This window comes from Notechis scutatus, chromosome 4 (genome assembly GCF_049901735.1).
Source record: "Notechis scutatus isolate UNSWTSFEM ecotype Mainland chromosome 4, rNotScu1.2, whole genome shotgun sequence".
In the NCBI taxonomy this organism is placed as follows: domain Eukaryota; kingdom Metazoa; phylum Chordata; class Lepidosauria; order Squamata; family Elapidae; genus Notechis; species Notechis scutatus.
In genome coordinates this window covers 104,755,938-104,781,428 of record NC_142012.1, presented here as the reverse complement: position 1 = coordinate 104,781,428, position 25,491 = coordinate 104,755,938, and the positions used below count along the sequence as shown (strand labels likewise).

The following is a 25,491-nucleotide window of genomic DNA, read 5'->3' as shown; positions in this document are numbered from 1 at the left end:
CCTTGAGATCAGCACCAACGATGGCGGCGGAAGGAACCGCGGGAACCTTGCTAGAAGCGACATCCTCGGCCCAGTTCCAGGATTTCCTGCAGCGGCCGGACAGGTGGGTGCCCGTTTCGCGATTATATGAGGCTCCTTTGGCCTTTCCTTGGGGCGGGGAAGGGAAGTATCGGTTCTCCTGGTGCTCCGGTGGAGATTTAAATGTATGCCCGATTGTCAACTTTCATTGTGGAAAGCTCTGCCATTGGTATTCATCTTTGCTTACCCCCAGCCACCCTTTGATTAAAGTTTTTGCTGGCTAAGGAATGGAAGACGGGGTCCCCAAAGTGGACAGTATGTCATCGTCGTCGTCATCACCATCATCACCGCTGTGTATGGAGATTCTTCTGTCTGTGCCCCACAGGTGCTTTTTCAAGAGGCAACTGGAGTTTCTGGTTTTTCTTTGAAGAGGTTTGGCTTCTCATCCAAGAAGCTTCTCCTGCATGTCTTAAGAATCTCCATAGACTTCTGTCTAAGGAGACATCCATAGCACAATCAGTTAAGGGTTAGGGTTTATTTATTACATTATTTTCATGTTAGTGAAACCCTAACCCTAAGGGCAAGACAGTAAGTTTAATTTATTTCCAGAAGAAGTTTCCCTCTGTTTTCTGACATAAATGGTACTAGTGACCTGTCTCTTGATGCATGCATGCCAACAGATACACACACCCTTCCCCTGCATAAAGACCTTTATGCAGTCTTATTTGTTTGACTCCCAGACCAGAAGATTCCCCATGCTTTTTTTCATCTCCCTGCAAATGCTCATGGTTTTGTCAAACTTAATTGCAGTTTGTCCCTTCAGTCTGCAGGTCTCATTTTAATCCCATTCAGCATCTTTTCTGTAAACATGGCATAAAGGAAAATGTTTCTGTCACTGTATCTTTTCTTTTATGTATACTGAGAGTATTTGCACCAAGACAAATTCCTTGTGTGTCCAACCACACTTGGCCAATAAAGTATTCTACTCTATTCCTATTCTATTCTATATTCTATTCTATTTGGCAGTCATTTATCTGACCATCACATCAGTCAGTCATAAGACCTGGCGCTCTTTAAATGCCATATTCATTCCCCACTCTCTCTGTTCGTGTTACAATGAATGGGCACTTTGGAGAAAAGATGTTGTTCAACAGAGCAGCCTCTGAGAATGATGAGACAGAAGTAAAAGCTTTATAAGTAGTCTGGGTGGGCATGTGAACAGTGTAGGTCAATCCATCTGGGAACATTGAGTCTGAATGGAAAACAGATTTGTGACGAATGTGTCAAGTCCCACAGATTTCAGTGAAATCATGTCTGGATTCTACCTATTAAAAATACAGTGTGCTGCCAGGTTGGCTCCTCTGATCTTCAACTGTAGAACCTTTCCGATAAAAGTCTAGTTCTTCAGTATAACATTTGCCAGATAGATTGAAATTAAAGCAAAAATCGCAGATACACTAAGAAAGTGTACCTGCATCCTCCAAAGGAGAAGTTTATTCAGTAATTAAATGTAGCATCTCATCCTTAAATTATTTTTATGTTATTTACCATTAATAAGTGAATCCTATGTTGTGGATGCATACAGGTAGTCCTTGACTTAATTGGGACCAGAATTTCTGTTCTTAAGCAAAACAATGAGATGTGCCTGATTTTATGACTTTTTTTTGCTATGGTTGTTAAGCAAATCAGTGAAATTAAGTGAATTACAAGGTCATTAAACAAATCCAGCTTCAGGCATTTAATTTGGCTTGTCAGAAGCTGGCTGGCAACTTTATGACCTGGGCCACTGCAGACATAATAAATACATGCCAGTTGCCAAACCCCTGAATTTTGATCACGTGACTGGGGGGGCTGTGATTGTATGTTTGAGTACCAGTTGTAAGTCACTTTTTTCAGTGCCATTGTAACTTTGAAAAGTCACAAAACATATGATTGTCAAGGACTACTGTAGTTCCTTAGTTTCTTACATGTATTCTTTATTTTTTTCACTGAAAATCAAATAATTTAGGCAGGAATTTAGTTTGCTACTCCAGTTTCATTGTGTTTCTTATTATTTTCATGACTGAATTGAACTAGACAGGAAATGCATGAACTTTGTGTATTATTTCTATAGAACTAGATTTTGTGCTGAGCAAGGTAGTATTAAAATAAAACCGTGGTCTTGCTGAATGCAGAGCTTGGCCCCAAGGAGTCTTGCAACCTTTGAATATGTATGAACCTAGAGGTGAGAGAAGGGCATTATCTCTTTCACATTTTAGAAAATGAAAATGACAACACAAAGCTGTATTTAGGTGGGAAAGAGGAGTTTTGATAGTGATTCAGCAAGATGTATTAATTGTTTTTCTTACATGCTGGTACAGTACAGTTTTAAGAAATAGGTACAAATCCATTTTAGATAGAATTATTCTACGTGAAAGTATAAGTAATACACTTACTGAAATGAAATAAAAATATGTGTGGGGAAGATTTAAGAATTATTTCTTCTATATCCCTCACTGAAGTATATTTCCAAAGCTGGAATGTCTGTGTACCTCAAATGATGTAAACAAAGAAAATAGAAAATGAAACAAATATAGTAAAGAACAAGAAAAATATAGGAAGAAATGACTTTCCAAATATCCCAATAAGAATAAACAATTTTAGTAACTTATTCTCTTAAAATGTAAAAAAATGGACTTTCTCCCATATCTCATCTTATATCTACAAACAAATCCACAAAACTTTGTCATTACAGTTTTGATGTCAGCAAAAGTCCACTAAGCAATAACAGATAACAACGTATATTTTAACCTTGATAAAAAAACACTATATTCTTTCTTTTTTACTTCTAACAACTTGATTTTTGGTCACTTCAAATAATGTTCTAGAACTTGATTCTTTTTCATTTTTTTGTCCCTTCTCCTAAAATTCTTTAAAGCTTTAACAAGTCTCTTTTGTAAACCCAATATAGGAAAATAATTCAGATCACTCTCTTGGTTATTATTTTAATATATTTTATTTTATTACCTCTTTTACTTATTAAGGCATAAGCTGATTTCTTTTGAATATCCATTGTAGCATCTTGTTCCATATCATGCAGCCTGCCATTTTTAAATTCACTTTCAGATCAGTTTCTGCCTTCTATGGCAGGGATCCCAACCAGTGGGCTTCAGCCCACTAGTGGCCCATGGGGGGATTGCAACTGGGCAGTGGAAATAGCCGCGTGCATATGCGCAACCTCAGTTGCGTGAAAGCGGGTGCTGCATTCGGGTGCTTCTCAGCAACTCACACGAAACTATCCCCCCCACTGGTTTGCAAAGCCAGAAATGTTGGGGAACTTCATTCTACTGGAAAACCCGTTCCTCTTCCACAACACCTTGTAAACACAGCTTATCAATAGTAGCAGACACTCTTAAAATTAACGTCTGTGTCCATTGTTTAAAAATACCCTTCAGTGTGTCCAATGTTAAAATATTTTGCTCCATTTTTACATTAGTATGCCAAATTTAACTTTTCCTTTAATTGTAATATTTAATTCTAATTCCTTTTAGTTTCTTCAATGTGGAGCAAATCCTATCCTTTTTTTAAAAAAAATCATTTTTTAGGGTATTTTTCCACAGAAAGGACTCTTATAATTAATTCCAAAATTTTAGTTCCTTAGTCTGTTTATCTATTCCCAGCAACAACATTCTAGTCATTCTTTTACTATTTATTCCAAACATTTTTCTAAAACCTTTAAACTTGTATTTCAAATTTCTTTTGCTAAGATTGAAGGAAACTCACCAGCTATTTTTAGACTCATCAATTGAAAAATTCTTTTAGCGGAAAAGCAGTTAAATCAGTAAAAGTGATTTGAAAAAGAAGCATGTGAATCCAATGTTTGAAGGCACTGACTGTGGTTTGAGCAAGATGATTATTCCCTTGCCTCCCAGAGCTCTAAACCATCTAGAGACCACTGTCTTATAGTCTCCTCACAAGGTCCAACTGACTGGAAAACCTGTGGGTGACTTCAGGTCCTCTCCTTATATGGAGTAGAATTATGAAGAGCTGATCAACTTGCTGGCTCTTCATTCTACCAAGGTCATCCGCTCTGCTTTTAGAGTAACTATATTCAGTTCATTTTGTGCCTGGAAGTTCAAAAAGTGAAAAAAAGTTTCTTTTTCATAACTTTCTATGCAGAAGATTTTAATGACAACTGAGCGAGTAGGAGTTGTTTACCAACAGTTACTGAGAAGGTACTTTCAACTTTTGTAACACTTGTGGTTACAAAATGGTTGGATTGGAAGGCTTTGATATTGAGTTTCCCACTGAGAAACAGCTGTCAGGGTCTATTCTTTGGCAGCAGTAAACAGGATGTGAAGGGAATGGCAATGAATGTGAGTTGAATTTGGATCAGCCTTGTGTAGAATCAGTAGGTATGCTGCAGGGAATATAGGGACTGGTAATATGTCAAAATCTTGGTCTATTGCTATTGTCTATTTTGACTGACAAGTGGTTCTCTTTAGGCAAAAAGGAGGTTTTTTTTCCCAGTGCCAAATTCTTACACTGTGCCTCTAGTTGCTTTTTACATTGCTCTGGTCTGCAAAAATACCTGACTGCTATGTGTTTCATTTTTCTTATTGCAGGTCTTTAGTGGTGGTTCATTTTTGGGCCCCATGGGCTCCTCAGTGCGTTCAGATGAATAATGTCATGGCTGAACTAGCAAAAGAGCATCCACAGGCTATGTTTGTGAAAGTAAGTCAATATATGTGTGATTGCTGACGTTATTCACGCAGAACAAAACATGTTCAGTTATTCCAAATTAACTTAAAAATGTGAATTGGGGCAAATGAGTTTTGTTCAACCTCACACTTATTTTCTGTTTTCATTGGTGGTATATGAAATGCTTTCTTTAGTAAAAGTGGATATTTTTATATTCTTACTTTTAAACCAGGATACACTGTTACAATATTGATATAAAAAGGGGTATGTGTGTAATTCTTGGCCATCCAGAAAATGATGCAGTACAGACTTCACTCTGTACTAAACATCAGGATTGTGGATTGTGTCAACAGTGACAGTAAAAGTGGCTAGGTTCCAAACATTGTTGCCATACTTTATTTTTAATAAATTCCATATAGAGGCTTTTGAGATTGATAGCCTACAATAAGACCTTGATTTAACAAACTAATGGGGCAAGGGTCACCTTAGAGATGAATGTCAAAAGGCAAATGTGGAGTTTTTAATTTATATATATATATATATATATATATATATATATATATATATATATATATATATATATATATATATATATATATATGTTTTCTTAAGTTTTCGGTACTTACATGTATGGTGTTCGGCTTGGTTGGGTATTTTCCACGTCATTGTAGTTCTTTTAAAGTTGTAGCAACGTTTCAGCAGAATCTCATCTGCCATCATCAGGCTTCTGTATTGTGTCCGTCTGTGAGTCAGACTTTTACAGTAGTTTCAGATTTGAATTTGGGGCAGCCTATTGCTGTGCCAGAATGGTTTTTCTTCATCCTGATTGGTTGGGAGTCTTGGTCTGTGTTTATTGGTCTCGGAGTTTGCTGTGTTCTGCTTGATTGGTGTCTCTAATATCTTCTGTCTGTTTTTGGCTCTTTTGTATCTTGATTGGCTGGCAGCATTGTGTTGCTTTAATGGAGGCCTTTAGTGCAGCTTGGCCGGGTAAATGGACGGCTATCATTAGTTAGGAAGCTGGGTTTCATCTGGGTGCCTGGTTGGGGTGTGTTTGAGCTGGAGGTATCAGGGGGATCTGTTTGTGCCCAGGTGTTTGCCTGGCTTGTGGTGTGGAGATTTTTTTGTTTGTGAGTGCAGGCTTCCAAATGATTGACAGCCTGGTGGAATCATCTCTTCTGTTCATGCTTTCTGGTCTTTTTCAATCTCTATGGCTTCTCTGATGATTCTGTGATTAGGGTTTTCTATAGTGGCCAGGGTTTTGGTGCCATTGAAGTTGATGCTATGACCTGTGGCTTCCATGTGTTGGACTAGTGAGGAAGTGTGTTCCAGATTTTTGACTGCATTTTTGTGTTCATCCAGGCGGGTGCTTATTCTTCTATTGGTCTGTCCAATGTATGTGGCGGGCATGATGCACAGGGGACTTCGTATATGCCTTGGTTTTCCAGGTCAATTTTATCTTTGGGGTTGCTAAGGATGGCTGCTATTTTTCTGTCTGTTTTGAAGGCAGTCCTGATGTGATGTCTGTGTAGTACCTTACTAATTTTGTCTGTAGTACCTCTTATGTAGGGCAGGACAGCTGTTCCATAGGTCTGTTCATCTTCTGGGTCTCTATTATGTTTCAGTGTGTTTTTGTGGATCAAGCTGGTGATTTTGCTTTTGTGGAAGCCGTTGGCTGTCAGTACTTTAGTCAGGGTGCATAGTTCAGTCTTAATGTGTGTCTTGTCTGCCAGGCGTTTGGTTCTGGTAATTAGTGTTTTAGCCACGGAGTTTATCTGTGCTGGGTGGTGGTGGGATTGGGCGTTGAGGTAGCGGTTGGTGTGGGTTTTCTTTTGGTATATGGTGTGTCCTAGTGTGCCATCTGTTTTTTTGTAGATTAGTACATCTAGGAATGGTAGTTGTTTGTTTGTTTCTGTTTCCATGGTGAACTTGATTTTGGGGTGTGCGCTGTTTAGGTGTGTTAGGAAATTGTTTAGGTTTTCTTGTCCATGGGGCCAAATCACGAATGTGTCATCGATGTATCTTAACCATAGTTTGGGTTTGAGGGTGGCATATATATATATGAGATGTGCATAATATGTTTAAATGTACATAATGTGAACTGCTTTGCTTAGGATAAAATATGTTGTCTGAAATGCAGTTTTTATCTGTTACATCCAAATTTGAATAAATCGAGACTTGTGGAAGACTATTCTAGTAAGAGTGTATTAATTATTTGATTTGTCACATGCTGCTGATTAAGAAGATCTCTCACTTTTCAATGCAGTTCAGGTGACTAAAATGCCTGTCTCTAAATTATTTATATTAATACACAATATCATGTACTGTCATCCTGGGTATGGGAATATTTACAATTTCTAGTAAGATGTTTCAAATAATCAAGGAAAAATAAGTCTACTATACATGTAGTCATGTATGTCTGTGTGATATAATATGTATACTTCATGGGAGTTACTATAGAAAAATGCAAAATTGGTAGAAATTTTGAAGTGACAAAAACAAATTAATTTTAAAAAGAAAAGTTAGTGTAACTGAAATATACATAACACATATTTTTTTAAAAAAAACGCTATCTAAAAATTTTCCTTAATACTTTATGAAAGTATGTTATAATGCCTGGTTTGTTTGGTATATCAGATTGAAAAACCATATATTGTTAAATGCATTGATTGAATTTATTTAAAATTTAAAATAAATAAGGCTTTTCTGCATTTACTTTGTAAAAAAAAGTTGAAGTCAAAAACTAAAGTAATTACCAACATTATAGAAAAATTAAATGTTTCCACTTTGTTTCTTGCTGTACTGCTAAGTTAAGGGAAGTATTAAGGCTTAGAATACATATTTTGCCATGTGAAGTTTAGTCTATATCAGTCTCAGTTGTTGAATATTAAAAGTACCATTATTACCAACTACTGAATCTTTGTTATTGCAAACTTTCCTCATAGAGGAAGAGAATGTAAAATGTAAGTATCACTCCTGAAATTTTAAATAAAATGAGAAAAATAAGGAAACCTAAGATTCAGTCTATAATGCATTCTGCGTATTCATAGATAATATGTGTTAATATAGTGTTACAGGTTGTTATTGTTAATGACCCTAATTGTGACTGGTAATTCCACTGCTAAGTGAATTAGTTACTAAGTGTTGTTTCATCTTGTAGAGAGGTGCAAAATTTATCCAATAGATTCCCATATAAGGCATTTCCCTACTTGGATACCATCCTGATATGCAGACTTCAGCTCCCAGCTGTTTCAGCTAGGACTGTGATAGCCAAAAGTGAGCTGAAGTCCTCAGATTTGATGGAGAGCAAGTTTGAAAAAAGCTACCCTAAACAGTTATGTATCTAGAGTTATACATTAACTAATTTTTAAATTAATTAAAATTTAAAAATATTTTAAGCATAGCTGTTGAATACTCACATGAATATTTACGGTTGTTACAGTGAATGAAAGCTAGAAGCATTACTTCTCTTTATTAACATGTACCTTCACACCAATGTTTGTGCCTTAAATGTTTACTATATGTAGTTTTAGACTATTTTATTATTCAAGTAATTCAGTTTTTTTGAACTATATTATGTTTACATTATGCAAAGAAATGCTTATTTGCTACTTCCAGAAAAATATTTGAATTCTTTCAAAATGTGTTCGATATCAAAACATCTGGATGTTAATAGGAAAAACTCTCTATTGTAAAAAAAATAATCAGATTTTGAGCTATTCATGTTTTAATCCTAAACATCACCAACTCTTACCCTGTTGTTATAATACACATAACAGACACAATTTGATTATTAAAGCAATATAATTAATGCTTTATTGTAATTATATATTAAAGTATAAATATATTGTAAATATATTAAAATTTAATATAAACATTTAATGTAATTATATATTATAATTATTATAGTATAACAGATTAAAGCATAAATGTCTGTTACACTTGCTTATTTTCCATCTCCAAATTGTTCAGCATTCTCATTAATAGTTTCCAAATATGCAAGATTAGATCAAGACTTCTGTAGTTGTACGTGGAAGCCTCATTCCAAATTGCATTTTTGCAGTTTGATATTGGATTGTCAATTTCTCTTGTCAACTTGGTAATACTCTAATATCTAACGGTCTTTCAGGAGTTAAAAACTAAAATGTACCAGGCATCAATAGTTTATTGAAGAAATACTCCTTTTTTTTGCTTCATAATTTGCAGAAGGCTGGAAATGTCAGTCATGATGTACTGCCTCTTGAAATTAGTCAATAGAGCAAACAGCAAGAATTGCTGTGGGCAGAAAATAAGCACTGTAATCATGACATAACTGGGGTCAGTGATTTATGGATTTCAATATAGTAGTAGCTGCATATGATTGAAAATTTACTAGGTCACTAGTGCACCACGAATTTTATTCACAGCCTCTAGGCATCTTTTGAAATGTGCAACAAAATAAAAACCTCTGAACCTGTTTTGACATGGCAGGCTCAGTGGATGACAAGCCTGCCCTGTGAGTTTCATTTAAATGCAAATGTGTCACAAACTTTTGTGCTGAAATCCTTTTTAAACATTTAACATGACTAAAAGAACAGTGTAGACAAGATCAGCCAGTGCAATCAAAACTATAAATAAGCTTTTGGAAACGAAATCATATTTCCTTTTTTTGAAAAAGCTGGAAGCTGAAGCAGTGCCGGAAGTGTCTGAAAAACACGAAATTTCTTCTGTTCCAACGTTCTTGTTTTTTAAGGTAAACTTATTTTATCTTTCTTGAATTAATACTTTGGGAGAGAACACATTATTTCCAGTGCTGATTAGATAAATGTTGGAATAATATTGAATTGATATTAAAATATTAGGAATGTCATAATTAAGTTATATAGAATTCCTGCTTTTTAAATATTGCTTTAGAAGGTATTTACAAGAAACTACATTTCCGTTATTGTACTGTTAAACATATTAAAATCATTTTTATAGCTAAGCTCATTGTGATGACTTAGTTATTAGATATTTTAGAAGTTGTGTTTTAATCATTTTGATTCTCATGCCCACTGATGGGTTTACTAACTTACTATGCTTGTGAGTGTGTTTACGGAACCTCCTTTTGTTTCATTCTCATGAATTTTAGACCAGCTGCTCTATTTGAATTTTTAATACAGTGATATGATTTTGTTCTCTAGCGTATGGTAATAGTTTTTTTTTTTTGGGGGGGGGGGGATGTGATATTGTCACCCTTGTAAATTGATCAAAGCGGCTACTGTCTGTTGACAGAATTCCCAGAAAATTGATCGATTGGATGGCGCTCACGCACCAGAACTGACCAAAAAAGTTCAGCGACATGCATCTAGTTTGACTCTTTCATCTGCCTCTGCTGATAATGAAAAAGAGGACCTTAATTCACGCCTCAAGAAACTGATTAATGCCGCACCTTGCATGTTGTTTATGAAGGGAACACCTCATGAAGTTCGCTGTGGTAAGAATCATTTTAAATGTTTGTGTAGTGGGACAATTTATTATATACGATTTTGTGTTATAGGTTTTTTGTTTTTTTAAATCTGATCTCTGAATGTTCAGGACTGATAAGCACTCTTTTTAGAAATTCTACTAGTTCACTCATTTAGCCTGGGTGCTAAATGGTGGGCGACACAGTTGCCTTGGTGCAGTTTCCTTTCAAGGTTGCCTTGAAAGGCTTTAACTGAAGCTATGCTATACCTAGGTCTGGCTTTCTGGCTTCAGGAGTTTTAGGAGTTATTGTTAAGAATACTGTACAGGTAGTCCTCAACGTATGACCACAATTGAGCTCAACATTTATGTTGCTAAGTGAGAAATTTTTAAGTGAGTTTTGCCCCATTTACAACTTTTGTTGCCACATTTGTTAAGTGAATCACTGCAGCTGTTAAATTAGTAACATGGTTATTAGGTGAATCTGGCTTCCTCATTGACTTTGCTTGTCAGAAGGTTGCAAAAGGGGATCGATCACATGACCCCGGGACATTGCAGCTATCATAAATGTGAGTCTGTTGATCATCTGAATGTAAATCACATGACTATAAGGATGCTGCAGTAGTCGTAAGTGTCAGACTGGTCATAAGTAGCTTTTTACAGTACCGTTGTAACTTTGAATGGTCACTAAATGAACTGTTGTAAGTTGAGGACTACCTGTAGATCATTTTGGATGGAAAGGGGAACAGGGAAAGAGATAATAGAGGTTAATCCTGTATGAAGTATATGGAGAAGAGGTATGTAGAAATCCTTGCTTACAGAGACTGAAACCATTGTTGACTGAAACCATTCCAACATTGGCAGAGACAGGTGATCAGAGTAAAATTATTTCAGACTCTTAAACCACACAGAAGAAACCTTAAAACTTTAAAGTATGATAATATTTTAAGTGTGGAAGATGGGCAAAGGGTGATTTCCTTCACATTTATAACATGGATCAATGAGCTATGCAGTGGGTTTCTGAGGAGAAGAAAGCTTCAGCCACTTCAAAGTAATGCCTGCGTTAGGTCAGTACTGTATCTGTTGTTCTCTCTTTGGAAGGAGTTTGGTTGGAACACCTGAATATGTGAGAATCATTTGGCTACATTTATATCTTAAGAGTATATAAGAGATTCCAAGTTTGTTCATGAACTTCTGTATAGCGCCTGTATTATTTTTGAGCAATATGTTAATAACAAAAAATAGATCTCTTGTAATAATCTATAATGGATCCATCTTTAAGGATATTGTTTGGCGAATGAACCAAATTTTGACTCTACTTATCAGTACTCTCTTGACACTTTTTTATTCATATTTTTCCTCATTATCTTTTGTCTCAAAATATTTATGTCTCTAATTTGCTGTGTATTGGCTTGCTATAAGCACTATACTGTGTAAATCGTTTATTTCAGGGGTCGCCAACCTTTTGGACTGCAGGGACAACCAAACTCATAATTTTAGATCCCAGGGACCACTAACTGGTTCTGTGGGTGTGGTCTATTTTGTGGGTGTGGCTTGGTGGGCATGGCTTGTATGTAAATATTATATTTATAAAAATATTGAATTTTTGATAAAAAAGAGCAACCTTTACCCAAAATCAGGCAAAGCAGGCAGGCAGATTGAGTTGCTCACAGAATCATTCAGTGATCTATCTATCTGCCATTGGCTAGCTCAGCCTCTTAAATTTGCTTGCAGTAAGTCTGCACTGAATTTGCTTGCAAGCAAACCTTCAGTCCTAAGGGAGGTTTGGCTGTACTTAAAAGCAGAGCCTAAAGACTAGCTAAAAAGCAAGAAATCTAACCATTTCCTGCGTCCTAGCTAATCTAAATCTCCCTGCAAAGTAGAACAGATGATGGTTGGAAAAAAAGAAAAATAGCAATTTAGCAGGAAAGTTTACAGGGTAAGGAGTGAGTGGGCGGGGAGGGTTCCTGCAGGCTACATGGGCGGCGCAGCCTTGTGTTTCTGTGCAGCCTGGATTAATTGTTCTGGGGGGGGGGGGTTGCTCTGGGGGTGAGATTTCTTTGCGGCCCACCAAAATTTAAATTAAATTAAATTAAATATTAAATTAAATTAATCCAGCTTCCCCCGTGGATTTTGCTTGCTGGAAAGGTTATGAATGGCAAACATGGGATCCCGGGAACCATTGCCGTGGCCCACTGGTTGGTGACTGCTGGTTTATTCCACAGAAGTACAGGAAGTCCTCGACTTATAGCCATTCATTTAACAACTGTTCAAAGTTGCAATGGCACTGAAAAAAAAAAAGATGACCGTTCCTTGCACTTAACAACTATCCCAGCATCCTGACAATCACGTAATCAAAATTCAGGTGCTTGGCAATCAGTGTGTATGTACAATGGCTACAATGGTTCCCGGGATCCCATGTTTGCCATTCATAACCTTTCCAGCAAGCAAAATCCACGGGGGAAGCTGGATTAATTTAATTTAATATTGTGTGATTCACTTAGCGACTGCAGCTGATTCACTTCATAACAGTGGCAAGAAAGTTCATAAAATTGGGTATGAGTCACTTAACGAACTTGGTTAGCAACGGAAGTTCTCATTTACATTCAGTGAGTTCAGTTATTGAGTTTAGTGTAATAGTGATTGATAAGCTATGCATGCATACTCATTCCAGAACAGCAATATAACTGGAATATAAATGAATGTGAGGAAGAGATGGATTTTAGCTGAACTGTGCTATTTCTTGGCTGCTGTGTATAAATCTCATGCACATTTATAACAACAGGTTATCTGTATATTGGCTCTTACTTCCTCAGGAAGATTACAAAAATAGTTACGATTGTATATTATAACATTCTCTAGATTGCCTTATAAGCACCATATAACTGTTTTCAGAACAGGATATCTATTTAGTATTTTTAGTATTTATTTGATTTGTCAATTGCTTACAAGATACAGGTACAAGAATATAGTTTCGAATACATGAGATAGATACTTATAAGAAAAATAAAAAACAATAGGACAGGGACGGTAGGCACGATTGGTGCTCTTATGCACGCCCCCTACAACTACACAGAGTTACTGGTTCTATAGTTCCTAACAGAATGTGTCCAGGCTAATTGGCACAAGAAAGACAATGGTTTGCCATTTGTGTCTGAGTATAATTGAATCAGAAATCCTTATTATGGCTGGTATTTCATCACTGCCTGTATAAAATCTATTTACAACAATGGTATATTTCATCTGTGCCCTAGCTCCTTGCTTACAAGTGTTTTGCTTGATGTCATTATACATTATACAGTACACGATTATACATTGCTTTTCATCTCTTTTAGTGTACATTCTCATTATGCAGCCTTGGTCTACATGTTCTTAAATGCACACTTCAAACATTCATTAGCTTTTGTATTGCTCAGGTTGCACTGGTTTTTAAAAAGTCAAATATTTTGTTATGGGAATAAAGTATGATGTTGGTACTTTATCCCTAAGCATAACAACATTTTCAGCCTGCTACTTTAACCCTTAAAAATGAAGCCCCATCAATCAATCTTTTTGTCTGTTTATAGTTGCCTACAGCTAAAATAAAGTGTTCGTGCTCTTTTCTTTAGAAGCCTCTTACTGTAGAAATGAATTAATATATTGGTAGCAAAATAACCATCAGCAATCACCCTGTAGCTGTTTACTAATGAACTCCCAGATGAATGGGGAAAGAAGGGAGATCAGGTTCCTTGTTTCACTCGAGGCTGTACAAGAACTTAATGCTTCAGTTCTACGAAGAAAAGCAACTTATACATCATATAAATAAATACTGTTTGCTGTTGGCTCAAAATGCAGATTATGAAGACCTCAAGCTACAGTACAAAACAAAAGTAATGGGAAAATTTGCCAGATAGAAATCTTGCATAGGTTTCTTAGAACGTACACTTATTTTAAAACTGTCACAATATATCTGGTGTCTTGGAACTTGTGAATTGGGCAATATTTTTCAGATACCACGCAGAGCTGTGAATATATAGCAACACATGTAGAGACATAAGGTTTCTGTTTTGTAAGGATAAAATTTAATTATAGTAGACAGGAGATTATACACACATATACATATACAGTATATATTTTGTTTTCTAGCTAGTTTTATTGCTCTTGTTTAAATGGAGTTAACAGTAAAATAATATTTGATACTGAAATATAAATATGAAATATCACAGTTATACAATTGGGATTAAGGAGATGGGTAAGTGAGCCCTTCTCTTAGCCACTTCTTGGCTGCTGCTCAGTTTTACATCTTGAATTATTAAAATGTTTGTTAACCAACATTAGGCAAAAAAATATCTGGTTGAGTCAGCCATGAACTTTCCATTAATGTAAATATATTTTCCGTAATGGCCACAGTTGGGGAGGAAGAAAAACTTATTATCAGGGGATGATAATGATGCTGGAATAAAATTCTGAACAGTGTTATATATTTTGTGTAGGAACCACATAAAATATAGTATCACAAGGCTGTAAGGGACCTTGGAGATATTTTAGTCCAACCCCCTGCTTGAGCAGGAGATCCCATTCTGGATAGATGGTTGTCTAATCTCTTCTTGAAAACCTCCAGTGATAGAACACCCGCAACTTCTGGAGGCAAGCTATTCCAATGATTAATTGTTCTCACTGTAGGAAATTTCTCCTTAGTTCTAGATTGGATCTCTCTCTAATGATCTTCCATCCATTACTTCTTGTTCTGACTTCAGGTACTTTGGAGAATAGGCTGATCCTCTCTTCTCTGTGACAGCCCCTCAAGTACTGGAAGATGGCTATCATATAACACCCTAGGCCTTCTCTTTGCAAGACTAGACATATCCTGTTATTTTACCATAATTTAATTTTGTGGGAGGCTTTTTTAGTTAAAGATTGATACAGCCTCATTAAAAATTGTGTTTTTCTTTTTGTCTCTCCCACCCTCCCCAATCTTCCAGGTTTCAGCAGACAAATCATAGAAATTCTTAATAAACATAATGTTGTGTTTAGCAGCTTTGATATATTTTCTGATGAAGAAGTGCGCCAAGGTCTAAAAACATACTCCAAGTGGCCTACTTATCCACAGTTATATGTAAATGGAGAGCTTATAGGTGGACTGGACATTGTTAAGGTTAGAAAATAAAACCATCTGTTTCTTTTTTAAGAAAAGAAATTAATTAAAAAAGTAATTTACAAATACAACATTTTTGTATTTTAGGAGCTTGAAGCTTCAGGCGAATTGGATACAGTCTGCCCTAAGGCACACAAATTAGAAGACAGGTATGGTACATTTTGTTTTCTGTTTATTGTAAAGAATAAAATGGGTATATTCCATGATTGAATTTAATTGCTGTCCACTTTATAGTTTTCTTGTTCGTGTTACAGAAGAAAATCTGTACAACAGTGTATATGATATGTGCATCAGCATCTTCTTTTTTCCTTTCAATGTTTTTCATTTTGATTTCTTTTTTTCTGTACCTACTTAAGCGTAAGAATACCCATTGTTGTTCTATAAAACGACAATTGCCAAATCAGATTAGGCCTAACTAGCTTGGTCAGTCACCCAAGGATGGAAAAAATATTATCTGTATTCATTGGAAAACCAATAGGTTTGTTATTCTCTATACTAATGGCTTAAGGAGAATTTATCTTCAGTTCTTTCAAGTACAAAGACTATAATTTTCTAAAATACACTATTCTTCCAGTTCTTCCACAGAGCATAACTTACATAAAAATAGTTATGGAAAATATTTCTAGATCAAAACAGTGTTATCCCAGAGTGTTCCATTCTGAGGTTTTGAAGGGCTTTTGACCCTTTGGAATGATACGTTCCAGTTTTCTTGGAAAAGTGGATTTTGATATTTCTAGTAAGTTTGCAATCATATTGTAATACTTCTTGTGAGACTGAAATTGATATTCTGGTGTAGGAATGTTCTTCATCTCATTGTTGGAGGTTCCCTTTGTTTTTATCATGTTGACCAGGAATCCCCAACCTCTGGGCTGCGGCCCACTATCGGGTCGCAGCCTGTTATGAACTGGGCCGCAGAAGCGGCGGATGACTGCAGATGTGCATGTGCAGCTCCACTTGTGTGTGGAGCAGGTGGGGTGAGCATGCATACACAGCTCCATTTGTGCAAGCAGGGGTACATGATACTAAATCATCACCGCTATTCTTTGGATTATTCTGAAGTAATTCCTACTATGTTCAGTAGAGATTAAATGCTGTGATTCTGGCTGGAATTCTAAGAAAAAAAGCTAATGCTTGAGAATGCATTGCTAGCCATTTTTTAAAGAAATTTGTATCTTTCTTATTGATGTAGTTGGTTTTTGGGATTAGCCACTTCTGTTTTTATATTAAACTTTGTTTGCCATTTTTGGAAATAAATGTTAGATTTTCTTTTGGTTAAAATTATTATAAATTCATGAGAATAATTGGAAGTCACTACTTCTGTGTTTGTTACATTAATCTTATTTGCAAAAACATACTAAATATTACTCTTCAATGCATTTATAATATAAATCAGTAGTTGTAAACAGCCAATTTTAGAGATTCTTTAAATTTATATATGGAAAAGTATTATTAGAAAATAATTTTAAAAGCTGTAGCTTGTTATGAGAGAAAAATAAGTAAACATAAAATTGTTGAAAGAACAGTGACACATTTCAGTGAAATTCTGTTTTTGATCTATATTCTCTTACAAGTTAAGATTTTATCAATATTTTCCTTTTCTAGGCTCAAAGATTTGATAAACAAGGCCCCTGTGATGCTATTCATGAAAGGAAATAAACAGGTAAGATTTGTAATAAAGCTTTAGTTTGATGAACATTGCGGCTTTTTACAATAATACATTAGCTGTTCCCAACCTTGTGACTTCTATATACAACAGAACTACAATGTCAGAATTCCCACCCATCATGGTTGGTATAAGAATTCTCAGAACTATAATCCCAGATTATGAGGAAATGTCAGTTGGAAGATGTCCTTGAAAAGTTGAAGCATGAAAGTACAGTATCTTCATATTCCTGGAACTAAAAAGTATAACTCTTTGTGTTTTTTAGCCAGAAAACTAACTAAATATAAATACAAACAGCCTTTTGCCATGAGAAAGAAGTTCCTGAAGTATAGTTTTTGAAGAATTTGATAGTAACATTTGAGGCCAACACTACTTTATTGTTCCTGTTTAGTGACCATTTACAGTTGTGACAGTGATGAAAACATAATTTGTGACACATGGTTGCATTTAGAACCTTTGGATTTAGGTTTTTAAAGGAAAGCTGAAGTCAGATGATAATTAAAGTTGCAGTTTTATTTACCAATCGCTTCATTTAGTGACCTATTTGCCAGTTCCAGTTGTGGTTACTAAACAAGGACTACCTGCAACCATGCTTTCATGTTTAGTTAGTTAGGTAGACATGTAGAAAGTTCACAGTAGACTCTACTGCATAACTGATAAACTGGTATAAGTATCTATTGTTCTGAGATGAGGACTGGGGAAAAATGCTCTTATGGTTTATTGTATGATTTAGGTTTCTAGTTAGATGTTAAAGTTATATGTATAATCAGGATTTTCTGACGTTATTTTTTAGAATGTCTTATTTTTTGTTTCTTATCTATGAATTGTTCCAACCTGTTGCCTTCTAAATATTTTGGGAATTAAATAATGTTTGAGTAGTAATTCACTGTCTCTTGAGGATTTCAGGTTGGAGAATGTAAACATCCAAAGACTATCTTAATTTTTTAAAATCGATTTAGCAGAAGTCACAACTTTAAAATTAACACATATGTGTTAATCTAGTAGAAAACAATGATTTGTTCTTTTATTCTTATTTTAGACGGCAAAGTGTGGATTCAGCAAGCAGATTATAGAAATTCTAAATAATACTGGGTATGTAACATGTATTATCTTAAATTTTGTTAAAATATGCCAGCACATTTTCTTGCATTATACATGATATAAACTAAAGCATTATAAAGATTAAATATGTATTGTGATGGCCCAGAGTGTAACACAAACGTAACAAAATCCAAAACACAAATAAATGTCCTTTAATGCCTCCAACTTGGCCCCACTGTTCAATAATTCTCAGTTGGAGATAAAATGTAGTGAAAAATAGTCTTCAAAAGAAAGTAATACAGTCCGAATTTAATGAGCAGATAGAGGTGAAAATAAAAACCAAACAAACTACAATGATGAAATTTCCACAACGGAACAGGAGAAGTATTTACCAAATTCAAGGAGATAACAAGGCACAGTCTGTTGGAAGGACGCCAACCAAGATAACCTCAAACCAAAATAAAACATGCTTTGTCTCCAGCATTTGCAGGAACGCAGGTCCAAACTCTTATGCAGTTCTCACACCTGCATCCCATGAAGAGGATCAAGGCCCTCTCCTCCGGAGTAAACCACGTCTCTCCCTTATCCTTTCCTCCCTGCTTGCCTTAGGATGGATAGGGGATGGGCCTGGGTCCTCCTCTGACTGCTCAGCCGGCCTCTGCCCTTCCCCAGCCTCCTCCACAACCTCCGGAGCCGCACTTCCACTCCCTGTCTGCTGTTCCTCCTCTCCCTCAGAATCAGTCTCCACCAGGGGCATGACATGTACTTTGTTAAATATGCCAGCATATTATTTTCTTGCATTATATCTTATATAATTTAAAAGCATTATAAAGATTATTAAAAACATCTTTAGTATGTTACCTCGTTGCCTTTTAATCTTTATAGTACTTTTATCTTTTCAATATCCATGAATTCTCTGATTGTATCTTTTGTTGTCCCCTCTACATTTTTGCACTCTTCCTCATATATACTGGAAGGCTCTTTCCATCTGGTTGCCTACTGTTATCATACAGAATAATTAAATAGAAGAAAGACGTTTCACCAGATTTGGCACCTAATCCTAACCCTAACCCTTCATTTCCATTCATCAGTTCTGTTGGTTTTCTCAATAGCAAGCTGCTGAACAATTTATAAGACTTGGACTCTAATGGCCTCCTCTCAGTAGTCAATTTAGGACTGTAATGCTAATCTTGTTAAGTACATAATCGGAATTAGATCTCATGTTCAAGATCTTTTGTTCAGGTTTACATCTCTAGCCCTCTTAGAGTTCACTTTAAATCCCCTGGATCAAGTTCAGTATGCAGGCTAACTCACTGCTCACTCCAGGAGTTTGATTCTGACCTGCTCAAGGTTGACTCTCTCAACCTTCCATCCTTCAGAGGTTGGTAAAATGAGGACCCAGATTGTTGTGGGCAACATGTTTAGAGATGGCTGTAAAGCACTGTGAAGCGGCATATACGTCTTATTGCTATTGCTTTATTCCTAACCACTCTTTCTTGGTAAGTATCAGGATACTTTTAAAAAGTTGTCTCCAGTTAGATAGATCCAGTCTCAAAAGAGCCACAAAAGCAGTGAACTCTGGGCTCTTCCTATAAGAGTTCAAGGGTGTTTTATTTTGAAAAATAAAAACAGGGTATAAATTATGAAACTTACTAGTTTATATGTGACTGTTGTATATAGCCTCTATCCTACTCTGTACTTACTATTTGTATTACTATAGTAATTACTATTACAATAGTACTATCTACTTCATAGTAGTACTATTATATAACAATGTTTTCTTCTTTAAAAAATATTATTCTGCCTTAATTTTTTCTTTCTCAGGAATGTATCTGAATTTTTTCTTCTGTTTCTGATCAGGATAGAGTACTTGCAAAACTTTCCATGTTGTGCTTCTATATTTGTACTTTTCCTTGCTTTGCCACTCTTATTTCTTTTCCCCTGGACTATTCACTCGGTTTGAAGGAAAAACACCTTCATAAATGCCTCCTCAATTTCTCCTCCTACACCTGTTTCAAGATTGTAGCTTTATGGGCAATTCTGCCCATGCTGACATTGGGAGAAGCCTTAAATAGTAGGGAAATGGGCAGAACAGATACTGACCATTTTTCTAAGCAGGTTACTCTTTGAGAATAAGGCTACCTTTCAAAACTGTTTATTTCAAGGTGAAATAATAAGTCTCAATGTTTTCTTTTTTGTTATTTAGTGTGGATTATGAAACTTTTGACATACTGGAGAATGAAGAGGTATGTTGTTCAAATGCAACTCTTATTGCTGAGTTTAGAAATCTATAACATTGAACATTAATCAAGTCTATATCTTAGGTGCGGCAAGGATTAAAGAAATATTCAAACTGGCCAACTTACCCACAGCTGTATGTGAAAGGTGAACTCGTTGGAGGCCTAGATATTGTTAAGGTGAGAAAAGAATTGTTGAGAAGCGTGTAAACATTTCATTTTAAAAAATAGATTTCTGCATTATCTATTTTGATACTTACTTGATATTCAGATTTATCATTTTTTGGTTGCTTATTGCTCAATTGTTGTTTTAATGTCCTAAAAATTTGCATCCAGGATTAAAGTTAAATCAATGGAAATAGCTTTATTACATTTTATCAGGGCCATAATATTACTGGTCAGTGAGAAAGTATACTCAAATTATGGAATATGTACCTTATATGATAATTTTGCTTTCGCCCTTATTCATTAATTCTTTAATATTACAATATTATTGATCAGACCAGTGGTTTTTCTTTTTCAGATATGATTATTTTAATATAATTTTATATACTGATTATTTTATACCGCTATTGGTGTTTGATTTTAATTGTGCACTGTTCTAATGAATACAAAATCTACCTGTCTTTTTAACGTCTTCCTGCCTCAGAAAAGATGCAGCTTTTTTAATGAATAGTAGAGAGATGTAGAAATGTAAGTCTGGAAAATTTTATCCAAATCGTTTTTGAAGCACACAGTGCTGAATGCATGCATACTAGAAAATCAGGCTTTGGGTTTTACAAATAATTATTTCTTCACTGTCCAGCTGCCTATAGTTTGACCTACTTCTGCAATACCTCTATAATTGTTATATAGATTTCTTCTTATCATTCAAGACTTTTTGTGGCTATTGTTTAGTGGACGGCTACTTGATTCTTATATACAAATGCATAAAGCATTAATTTAAAGGAGAATATTTGTAGCTCGGAGTTGAAATGAGGAGTCCTTAGCGTTCTCTGAGCTTGCTTATTTTTTGGGCAGACATTTTGTTACTCTTTACTAGGTAACATGTTACCAAGTTAGGTAATGAAATGTCTGCCAGAAAACAAGCAAGTTCAGAGAGCACCAAGGGGCTCTCAAACATTAATTTATACAAGTTTATTTCTGGTGCTTTTGACATTTGAAACATAATGTCTTCAAGGTTTTTTTTTATAACTTATCATCAGCCTGATATATTGTTGTAAAAAAAACCCTTAAATCATCAATGAATGGTCATAATAATGAAAAGTTGTTTCTTGACATCAATCAGTTATTTGTTCTAAGAGCTATCTCTTCTTACTCCCATGGGTGCATTTAAAGATATTATTTGGTTTTTAGCTTTAGTCTTCAACATTGTTTTTTTCTGGAAACAATATGTTTTGCAAAAAAAAATGGTGTCACATTTCTGAAAAAAAAAAAAAGGAGGTAAGATTTTATTGTATACTTTAAAAAATGGCCCTGAAGGAAAAAATAGATCTGTGTTTCTTGCTCCATCTTCTTATATTTGTGTGTGTGCAGACAATGAACAAGCATTGACTTCTAAACTAAATACTCCAGGGTCTATTCTTGTCTTCAGTGTTTTATAGCCAATGTCAAAGTCATTGTATCTCCTGGGGAAGAAGAATCAATAAGTCTCATTAGTTTTTTTGAAATAGGTTTATATTATTTAAGTCATGTAGTTATTTTTTTAAACAAATGTTCAGCAGTATACTGCAGTTCAAATACTGTATGGTTTTAAAGAATGTAAGATATTTTCACTTTCGTTTCATGTAGATTCTATTAAATTTCCTTACATGACACAGTATGCCCTAGGAATCGAGATGAATCAAATGATACAGTTCACATTTTAATCATTTTGAAAATCTACTGGGAAGTATTTTTCATCAACAGTAACATTTTTCTACATAGTTCTATTCAGCAATGTTCAATAAAAATTCAATTTCTGCAGGCAGAATCCTTTGATTTCTTTTTGGGTTGATTTTAAAAACCATCTCCAATAATTGAATTTATTAAAACTATAATTAGAGCTTGAAAAATTCCAAAAACAGTTGTTCTACATTTATTACCTTTCTTTTTTCCAGCTTAGAACAGGGGTTTTTTAGTTTCATTAACAGAAATTTCTCAGGATGTTGCAAACGAATTGTAGGCCGTTGCCTATAATTGTTTTAAAAAATCAGTGTAATTTTTTTGAAGTCAGTGTCTTTTTTGAAGTCAGTGTCTTTTGCGCTGCATTGTTCTTGCAGACAACCAAAGATATAATAATATATGATTAACAATACAAAAAAATCATGCTGATAAGATTTACCCGCCTATAACATTTACCCTTTCCCATTTGCGTGATGCTTTCCCTGCTCGTGTTTCTATGGAAACATGGAACAGAAACAAAACAAGTGTAGAATATATTCCAGACATAAAGAAAATTCCAGGTACATTTGAGGACTTATAGTAAGTAGTGGTAATACTTTCTAATGCTTATGTCCCAGAGAACACTTGCTGTTATGAATTACAGTACTGGGTTTAGATCATGAATGTCCAGCCTTTTGACTTGCCTGGGCTGGATTGAGCGAAGAGGAATTGTCTTGGGCTGCATATAAAACATATAATAGAGATAATGCATATAAATCATATAATAAAGTTTATGATCTTGTGGGACTGCATTCTAACTGTCCAGAGCCATATGAAACCCATGGACCATGGGTTGGAGATGCCTGTTTTATGAAATCTTACCTGGTCTAAGGCAAAAGGCATATTTGAGGCTGGGAAGACTCCATGAAGATGTGCCAGATAAGATTTTATAGTTGCAATATAGCAAGTTTATATGACAGATTTTTAAAATACATTGGTAGATACCCAGTTAATTGGACTTTATGCATCCAACTTGCTTTTTTTTGGTAGAGCTTTTCTAATCATATCAGTCCCTGAATGTTTTCTTCCTTTCTTCCAGGAATTAAATGAATCTGGTGAGTTGTCATCTATCCTGAAAGTAGAAAATTGATGCAAAGGAAATAAATTGATCAAGACAACTGAAATACAAACATTATGAGTGACATTTGCACTGGAACAGGTTACAACAGGAAAAAAAAACAGAATGCAGGTTTCTGACTTCTTTTCATATCAGACCATACTAGAGAAATATGTAACATACAACTGTAAACTTGTGAACATCTTCAGACTGAATTAAAATTCAAGTTCAAAAATGTATCTGAGTACTTTGTTTATTCATTCCATTCACACAAGCATCCAGATGACCTAGACCTTTGTTTGACTGGTAGGTCTGCTCACCCAGCATCTTATAGCCATTGAACTTTCTAATGTGGTCTGATGCATGTAATAAAGACATCATTATGGGGGTCCAGTCTGGCTCCAGAATGAGGACTTCATCCTAGCAGACCTATGAGCCATATCTTTTTAGCCATTTTTTAAGTAATATGGCTAAAAGGAACATAGCACAACACAGAGAATTTTCCTTACCTTCATTGATTAGTAATTTAATCTGAATTTTATATATATCTTACTAAATTTGTAGCCATTCTTCCAAGCCATTTGGTTTGCAGTTTCTGTAATTTAAATTAAAATGCATGAAAACAATCTTATCTATGCCACTAAAACAACTTGAATAACGTAGCAATAGGGAATAGAATCCACTCTTTAATAGCAAATAGGTGCTGAACGTTAAGAAAAATAGCATGATTTAATGTAATTCTAAATTACTAAACCACACAAAAGGATTAAAAACAAGTCCATGTACTTGCAAAGGAATGTAAGTAATGGCGGCAGTGCAGCAAGAAACAACAGTTTCTGCAGCAGAATATTTTGTCATATATTCTAGCTGACCTTCAAAACAATGGTAAAAAAAATCTGCTAAATTGCAGAAAAAGCCTAGAATTTATTAATTTGTTATATTTGTATCACCACCCATTTCACAATCAAGTTGCTGTGGAAGCGTGGAAATGCCGAATGTCTGTCTGTCTCATACATACATACATACATATACATACATATACATACATACATATATATATATGTGTGTGTGTGTGTGTGTGTGTGTGTGTATCTTTGGTTATTCGGGTTTTCTCCCGCGTAAGATTGGAAATATCTAGGCAACGTTTCGATGAAGTCTCATTCATCATCTTCAGGCTTCTGTTTTCAGCTCTGTGCTTCTCTGAGAAGCACAGAGCTGAAACAAAGTCCTGAAGATGATGAATGAACTTCATCAACGTTGATACATATACATACATACATACATACACACATACATACATACATACATACATACATACATACATATATATATAACTTAACATTGTCCAGCACTTACATACTGTCTGCTAGCCATATTATATAGGCATTGGATCCGAACATTTGGGTCAAAGGACCTGTAGCAGTATTATCCTCTATGGCCTGGATAGGATAGGCAAAGTCCTTTTAGGAGATTATCCTAAAAGCATCATGGGCCCAGGTCTGTATGGCTTTACCTGCAGTAACTATAATATATTGGGTAAACTGTTGAATTGATTCTCATGTCTGAACCTGTGAGATGCCATTTTCTGTACCTATTTCAGTTTCCGAGTGAAGGTAAGCCCTGGTAGAGTGCATCATAGTAATCCAATCCTGAAGTAATTGTTAGGCCCTCCAGATGGAACTTCATAGCTTGTGAATAATAAATGCAATAGTATCTCAAGAACTTTAAAATTGTAAATACCATTGTATTGAAACAATATAATGTATGAAATTTCTAGCAATACAATAAAAGGAAAACAGAAAAATGTATTTTGCTATGATTCAGTTTCAACTTGCTCTGTCTCATCTAGTCACTTACTGCTTCCAGACGTTGGGTAAGGATCTCTCCACTGCACCACTTGCTTGGTTCTGTGAGGGAAGAAGTACATCTGTGTATATTGAAGACAATTCTTCCCAAGCCCACAGATAACCTCACCCAATGGTTTCCTATGGATGTTAACATGGGGGGAGAGACCTAATCCCAAGGCATCTTACGTTGAATTAATCATGAGCTCAAATGCTTCTTCAACTTTAGATTGGAACCAGCAACTCAGGAAAGAATGGAACCAATAACGGAGAATATTTGTAGCTCAGAATTGAAATGAGGTTACCTAGTTATGATGTTACCTAGTTAGGGTAATGAAACATCTGCAAAAAGACAAGCAAGCTCAAGAGGACCAAGGACCCCTCTAGAGTGGAAGTGTAACAGAGTTATCCCAACTCCCAACTGTGGGCAATCCACAAGGCGATCAGTATTAAATACTATTGAGAGAGCTAAT

The 25,491-nt window shown here is 35.3% G+C and overlaps 1 protein-coding gene across 1 annotated transcript; it reads left to right on the top strand.

The window, feature by feature from the left end:
* On the top strand, window positions 1-23,411 carry GLRX3 (glutaredoxin 3). The gene is made up of 11 exons (XM_026670701.2): window positions 1-103; window positions 4,623-4,731; window positions 9,353-9,427; window positions 9,949-10,150; window positions 15,081-15,253; window positions 15,341-15,402; window positions 16,856-16,913; window positions 17,956-18,008; window positions 20,164-20,203; window positions 20,282-20,374; window positions 23,157-23,411. Exons 1-11 carry the CDS (start codon window positions 21-23, stop codon window positions 23,205-23,207), a joined length of 999 nt encoding a protein of 332 aa, XP_026526486.1. The 5' UTR covers window positions 1-20; the 3' UTR covers window positions 23,208-23,411.
* Window positions 23,412-25,491: the final 2,080 nt, after the last annotated feature.

Bases quoted from the DNA above. Each gene is read 5' to 3' on its own strand.
- GLRX3 (XM_026670701.2), top strand. From the start codon at position 21: ATGGCGGCGGAAGGAACCGCGGGAACCTTGCTAGAAGCGACATCCTCG. The intron at 104-4,622 runs GTGGGTGCCCGT...TTCTTATTGCAG, and splicing joins TTCCTGCAGCGGCCGGACAG to GTCTTTAGTGGTGGTTCATT. The intron at 10,151-15,080 runs GTAAGAATCATT...CCAATCTTCCAG, and splicing joins ACCTCATGAAGTTCGCTGTG to GTTTCAGCAGACAAATCATA.